Source organism: Egretta garzetta, unplaced genomic scaffold (genome assembly GCF_000687185.1).
Source record: "Egretta garzetta isolate BGI_Z169 unplaced genomic scaffold, ASM68718v1 scaffold207, whole genome shotgun sequence".
NCBI lineage: Eukaryota > Metazoa > Chordata > Aves > Pelecaniformes > Ardeidae > Egretta > Egretta garzetta.
The window spans coordinates 2162491-2169502 of record NW_009260185.1 but is presented as its reverse complement, the minus strand read 5'-3'; the positions used below and the strand labels follow the sequence as shown (position 1 = coordinate 2169502).

Here is a 7012-nt window from a genome sequence, read left to right as displayed (position 1 = left end):
GGGTAGAGGGGCTCGGTGAAAGGCTGCGGGGGGGCAGGCTGGGCTGTGCCCGCCTGTAAGCCTGGGCCCTGCCCCGTCGGGGGGAGAGAGCGAGCTGGGACCCCGCGTTTATTTTGTCCTGAGAAAGCCCCCTCCCCAAGCCCGCGGTCAGCCCCGAGGAACAGGGAAACGGTCTCTGCAGCAGAGCCCCCGGGTTCGTGCGAGCTGAGGGACAGGCCGGGACAGTTTGGGCTACAGAAGAGGTGGCACTGCTTGCTTCCCCCCAACTGACACGCATCCTCGTCCCTCCCTGCTTTCCTAGCATCCGCCGGCCTGACTGAGGAGCAGAAGGAATTCCAAAAAGTTGCCTTTGATTTTGCTGCCAAGGAGATGGCTCCTCACATGGCTGAGTGGGATGAGAAGGTATGACAGCCTCCGAAGGGTTGTACTGCTCAGGTTTTCCTCCCTTATAGAATATAAATAACAATAAATAAATTCTTATTGTTATAGAATCATAGAATGGTTTGGGTGGGAAGGGACCCCCAGAGGTCACCCAGCCCAACCCCCCTGCAGGAGCAGGGACACCTTGAACCACATCAGGTTGCTCACAGCCCTGTCCAACCTGGCCTTATCCTTGGGTCTCATCAGAGGGGTTCCCACAATAGCTGCCCAGTGCTGTAATGCCATCTGTGGAGATTTGCTTTGAAGCTGCTGCTGTAGCTGGGGTGGGAGGCCATCAGAAATTCCCTGAAGCTTTCCCAGCCAGGCTATTCAATCATCTGAAAACCCAAATTTACTCCTGAAGGTGCTACGTATCCATCCAGATATCTGCTTCTTCTTTAACCCACCCAATTAACTTAAACTCTGCAGGAGTTTGGGACTGGACTTGGTAGCCCAGAAAGAATATTGAGATGGAATTGATCCCAAATATTCACTTGCGGTGTCTCTGCCTGTCCTAATAGGAAATATTCCCTGTGGAAACAATGCGGAAGGCAGCCCGGCTAGGATTCGGTGGGATCTACGTAAAACCAGATGTGGGTGGCTCTGGATTGTCACGACTTGATACCTCCATAATCTTTGAAGCTTTATCAACAGGATGTACCAGCACCACTGCTTATATGAGCATCCACAAGTGAGTGTGTCTGCGGAGCGGTGGATGGGGTCAGCTTGGCTAGAGATCGTATTTTTTTCTCTGGGCTCTAAATCCAGCGGGAGACAGCTCTCTCGGTGCTGCTTGTTATTAAAAGTTGGGACCCCAAGTAGATGCGTCCCTGTGAGGATCTCTTGACAGCGGTAAACAAATGGGCTACAAAAATTGAGATACCACCAAGGAGTAATTTTAGCTTTGTGTCATGCAAGATGGGATTAAGTTCTGGATTCTGTTCCCTACTCTTCCATTTAAGCTGGCTATAGATAGTAACCTGCCTGGAAAAAGCCTTTGTGCTTTGGTTGTGCTGTGACAGAGCCCAGAGCTGACACCAGAGCCCTGTCCTGCTTGCACAGACATGTTCAGTGGCGGGCTCGCTTTGCACGGGAAGGTGGGGTGATGATGCAAGTACAGCCTTCCAAAGGGACAGTGGGGCTTAGTGCCGAGGGCAACGCCGAGGCTGTTAAATAGGAACCTGCTCTTCCACGAGGCAGTGAGTCTGTGGTGAATGGAAGGCGATCTCCTTCCTCCCGGCCTCCGTGGCACGTAATTTTGTTCCCTTTCAGCGTGCATGGGGGCAGGGGGAAGGAGGGCAGCCTCCGGGGATATTTCGGATCACCTGCCGCAGAGGTGGAGCAATGCACTTTCAAGCCTTGGTGCTTTTGACTGAACTCCACGGAGCTGTGTTCTGTTCAGCCAGGGGTGTTCTTGCATAACCCACCTTCCTCCCGGGGCTGTGCTCGTGTACTGTAATGCTGCTCCTTCCCTCCTGCTCCAGCATGTGTGTTTGGATGATCGACACCTTTGGCAATGAGGAACAGAGGCACAGGTTCTGTCCATCGCTCTGTAGCATGGAAAAATTTGCTTCTTACTGCCTGACTGAGCCAGGTGAGCATCCTCAACCAGAAATCTTCTCCCTTCCCTCACTCCTAACGTGGCTTACCTGGACATGAACATTGCATGGAGTGGGAGGTGAAAAGTCTCTTCTCGTGTTCATTTGGGCTGGGGAGTTGGGAAGGGGCAGATGATGATTGCTGAGATGCTCGTGGTACAAACCCGAGTGTCGTTGGCTACAATCCCGAGAGAGTTTGCAGGCCCTGGACCTGCAGCTTCACTGGCTGCTCCCTTACCTCTCCAACAGGAAGTGGAAGTGACGCCGCTTCCCTGCTGACCTCAGCTCAGAGGAAAGGGGACACCTACGTCCTGAACGGCTCCAAGGTACCTCTTTGTTCCTCCTAAGGCTGCTGGATGGCACTGCATGCACAATGCCTTCCTTCCCATTTCCTACTCTCTCCTCCTCTCTCTCTGTTCTCCCAAGGTAGGACATGCTCTGCAGAGCATTCACCAGAGCTTAGTACAGTTGGGTCCCTAAATACCTCCTGGCCGGGGGCTCTTTGTACCCCAGCTGCTGCTGCAGGCTCAGGGCCAGCATACACCAGGCAGCCCTTTCTTCTTGTGCCCTTCTGCAGGCCTTCATCAGTGGGGGAGGCGACACAGATGTGTACGTGGTCATGTGTCGTACGGGAGGCCCAGGTCCCAAGGGCATCTCCTGCCTGGTGCTGGAGAAGGGGACACCGGGGCTCAGCTTTGGCAAGAAAGAGAAGAAGGTAAGAGGCTTGGGTTTTACATCTGTGCGCTTGAGAGAAGTGCGGGACTGAGACGAGTCCCAGCCTGGCATGATTTTTACAAGCCAAACCCAGCTTTGGTGAAGTTTGCCCAATAGCCGTCCCTTTGGTAAGTGAAGGATTTTAATCTCAGGAACATCAAGGTTTGCTGGATCTCTGCCTCTTCTCAAGTGCATGCACTCCAGTTTCCAGCTCAGCACACTGAGGCCAAACCACGTAGACCACAGGCACTCTGTGGCAGCTTGGCAATGGGACCGAGGGGGTGAGGGCAGGCTGGGCAGTGCTCTGCTGGGAGCCGGAGGTGTGCTGCTCCGCAGGCAGTCTGGAAGGTGCTCTTTTTTTTCCTAGGTGGGCTGGAATTCCCAGCCAACTCGGGCAGTGATCTTTGAGGATTGCGTTGTTCCTGTTGGCAGCCGGCTGGGAGCTGAAGGGCAGGGCTTCAGCATTGCCATGAAGGGACTGAATGGAGGCAGGATAAATATTGGTAAGAAAAGAGCTGAGCGCCAAGTGAGGAGGGCAGAATCATCTCATTGCCCATCTGCATTAGCTTCATATTCACGCTGTGTCCTTGGCTTCTCCCACCAGCTTCTTGTTCGTTAGGAGCCGCCCATGCCTCTGTTCTTCTGGCTCAGGAACATCTCACTGTCCGCAAACAGTTCGGAGAACCCCTAGCAAACAATCAGGTAACCTCTCCACCAGATCTGCACTCCCAGAGCTGTGCTTTTTCTGATCTTGGCTTGAACAAGTGGCCAGAGGTCCCATCACTCACTTCACAGGGTCTTCCCTGGAGAAGTCAGGAACATGCTTTTCCTGAGTAAGAAAGTCTGTTAGGCCTGAGAGCTGCCTGAAGGTAGTGGGGATGTGGTTTGGGACCCAGGCCCCTCCAAAGATGCTGACCTAATTTTTCCTCTCGTGCTGCCTGCTGGCAGTACCTGCAGTTCAAGCTGGCGGAGATGGCGACGCGCCTGGTGGCAGCACGGCTCATGGTTCGCAATGCAGCACGGGCACTGCAGGAGGGACGGGAGGACGCGGCTGTGCTGTGCTCCATGGCCAAGCTCTTCGCTACTGATGAATGCTTTGCGGTAGGTTACTCAAACCTCAGTTGGCATCGTAAGTGCCCCCTCTCAGTGCCCAGGATGTCAGAGAGAACTGTAGGGACACTGTAGGGACCCAGACCCAAGCACGTTCATAGAGCCAGAAGCCTCATTAAAGGACCACCATGTTTTACAAGGCAGAATTCTGCTTCCTGCAGAGGCTGCAGTGTCAGCCTCTCCTCAGTTCAGGCCTCCTGGCCTCTAGTGCTTTCCACACTACTTTCTAGTGGACCAAGCAGGGAGACAGGACAGGGAGTAGAGCATTTTTATTTTCAAAGGATAATACACATACTGCATACTAGGTCGCAAGTGGTCTTTCCTAGACCACTGAAAAATACGTTATCACGAAACATCCCTGATAAGAGAAAGCAAGAAGGGAGGAAAAGAAAGGGAAAGGCAATCTGCATCTCGACACTTCCTCTATCAGTGTCATTTAGAAGCTACTGTATTTTCTCAGCACTCTGTATTTTTGCTATTTACTATGTTCTATGTCCCAAGTTGACAGATAGTGACACATGGAGTCACATTTCAGCAGAAACCAGAGCTCTGAACACATTCCTCGCCTGACTGACCACTAGATGGTGATCTGGCATTTTGCTTTTTGCATCAGTAGCACCATAGAAATGCAGCAAAAATTGCCTTAGTTAAGTAAAGCATTTCCCGGGTATTTCTGTGCTATCTTGTTCACATAAATGCACCGCTAAGGTGAAACAGCACTTAAGTAACATGATAGCACTGAGAGCAGCACTGATGAGGACTTGCTGTCACACCATGCTTTGTTAAGAGATGAGATTAGGTGACTAGAAAAAAAAAATGAGCCCAGGTTCCTGGGTTCTTACCGAGCTTCTGTCACTGACTTGTCTTCAACACCACACAAATCACTTCACCAGCGATGTTATCTTCTTAGATCTGTAACCAGGCTCTACAGATGCATGGGGGCTACGGCTACCTGAAGGATTATGCTGTGCAGCAGTTCATGCGAGACATCAGAGTCCACCAGATCCTGGAAGGTAAAAGATGCTCTTACTGCCAGTGACTTGGCCATGAAGCCAGGACACAACAGACCCTCCGGATGCCTCCGCCTTCCCACATGACTCTGTGGTCTCAGAATCCCATTTCTGGTTTCAGAATCCCATTTTGCTCTGAGCATGAGGTTTCCCTCGTGTGAATCCCCTGGCCAAGAGCTCTTGGTGTAGTGGAGCAGTTACTGTGCATTTGAAGAGTCTTACAGCAGGGGGGGATGTCTAGTTGTCATGTTAGCGGTGCCTCTGCCCAGTTTCATCCCATTACTCCTACAGACACTTGCTGACGCTCCCCAACAATTCCTTTCCTGTGATTCTGGTCTATTTTCACTCTTTGATGTTGTGTCCCTAACAGTGCTTGGCCTTTTCTAATCTCAATTTGGCCTCCGAACCATTTTGTTTTCCCTCCTTTGAAATCCCTTCACCTACAACCAGCCTACCTGACAAGGGACATACTCTTTCCAATACCAAGCGGGTCTACAGTCTTTCTGTGTGTTGTACGTGTGTTAAATAGTAAAGCAGAGAACTTGGATATTGGTATATATCCAGTTCTCCTTGATGCCTGGTGCCCGCATCCTCTCAATGCCCAAATAAGAAGCACCAGCATCTCCCACTCCGAAACCTCTCCCGAGCAATGTGCCGGCACTCGGCAGTTGTACTTTGGCCCAAGACCACAATCAGTGGGAAGAGCTTTGCTGTGCTGTAAACTGCAGCTCGGGGAAGAATTCTCTTTGCCTCCATTGGGGACAGAATTGGACCATCTCCTAACTGTCTGCCTTTTGCACCCTCATCCTCCTGCAGGTACCAATGAGGTGATGCGGATGATTGTGGCCAGGAATCTGCTACAGGGCTGAAGCCAGGAGCTAAGCTCCAGCCTTAAATCACTTCATCTGTTACAACCTGGTCTGTTTCCCGCCCCTGTTCACCAGCTCTCTCCCCGGGAGCGGAGAGGGGGATATCCCAGTGGAAACAGTCTTTCTGCCTTATATTGACCGGGAGCACAGCTGGATGCCACCCACACGCTGCCACAGCTGCCCTCTGTGCCTGGCAGAGCTGCTGTTACTAGGCTAGTATTGTGCAGTCTGAAGATATAAATCACAGCTGTGAATACGAGCCTTTGTCTCCAAACCGTGATCATGGGCTGCTTGGCAGCCATCCTTCCTGGAAAGAGAAACACTAGAGCTGTTGGTCATCTCTGCTGAGTCAGGACTGGAGGGGGAACTTCAGGCAGAGGTGCAGCCTGATCCCACAGGACTCTTCCTCTATCAGTGAAATCTCCAGTTCGAGGGAACTAGTTCCCCTGCTTAAAAACCTGTCCTCCTGGGTGCTGCCTGCACCGCTGGGACCCAGTCAGCCACACGTCCCACAGCTCTAACCCCTTGCAGAGCGCAATGGCTTTTTAACTGGGGAGCAGGATGCCTTTCGTTTATCTAGAAGCACTCCTCTCTCTCTTCCCAGCGCACCTTTTCTAATGTACCAAGCGCTGCTTGTTCTCCCCCTTCCCACCGCATACTGGTGCTTCGTCTCCAAGAAGCCTTTGCAGTACAGAGGTACAAATCAAGAGCTAAAGTCCTGCACAAAAACACTGAACCGTTGCCTCAAATCAGTGCTCCCTGCTGCCTGCAACGGAGGGGGCAGAAAAACCCTTGGTGAATTAAACTATTATTTCTCCTCTGATTTGGAATCAATAAAGCAATGATAGCAACTTTACTGACAGCGTCAGAAGTTGTGATCATTTTCTTTGGTGGCATTTCGGGTATTTAACCAGAGGTAGCAGCTTTTTGCAATAGGGGGTTGCAAAAAAGTTCAGTTTCTGAGGGTTATTATTTATTTTTTTAGTTCCCCTGTCTCTGTTAACCTCTCCAAGTGAACCAGCGCCTCTTTTCCCTCAGCACATACCTAGGACGCGGCAGGGAAGGGAGGTGACGGGGCGTTACTGGCAGACACAGCTGGGTTTCGGCCTCGGGCTCTGCTACACGGCCGGAGGCTGTCGCTAGCGGCCCCTGCGTCTCCTCGCTCGCTTTCCTGCACCCTCTGCAAAGGGGAATTTTCCCTCGCAGGGCGGCCAGGGCAGTTCGCAGCGTCAGCGCTCACGCTTCGGACCGCAACAGCCGCCTGCCTGCGGCGGGGTCCCCGGCGAGACCT

General features: G+C 52.1%; 1 protein-coding gene across 2 annotated transcripts; it reads left to right on the top strand.

Moving 5' to 3' along the window:
- The first annotated feature begins 43 nt into the window (after window positions 1-43).
- Window positions 44-6561, top strand: ACAD8 (acyl-CoA dehydrogenase family member 8). 2 transcript variants are annotated; one of them, XR_004842418.1, is made up of 11 exons: window positions 44-402; window positions 942-1111; window positions 1905-2014; window positions 2268-2344; window positions 2596-2733; window positions 3100-3235; window positions 3337-3434; window positions 3681-3833; window positions 4753-4855; window positions 5669-6227; window positions 6326-6561. XR_004842418.1 is itself a non-coding variant. In XM_009642134.2 (10 exons), exons 1-10 carry the CDS (start codon window positions 370-372, stop codon window positions 5719-5721), a joined length of 1071 nt encoding a protein of 356 aa, XP_009640429.2. In that variant the 5' UTR covers window positions 44-369; the 3' UTR covers window positions 5722-6561. The 2 variants fall into 2 exon arrangements, 1 of the variants encoding a protein (XP_009640429.2); XM_009642134.2 differs by having other exon boundaries at window positions 5669-6561.
- Window positions 6562-7012: the final 451 nt, after the last annotated feature.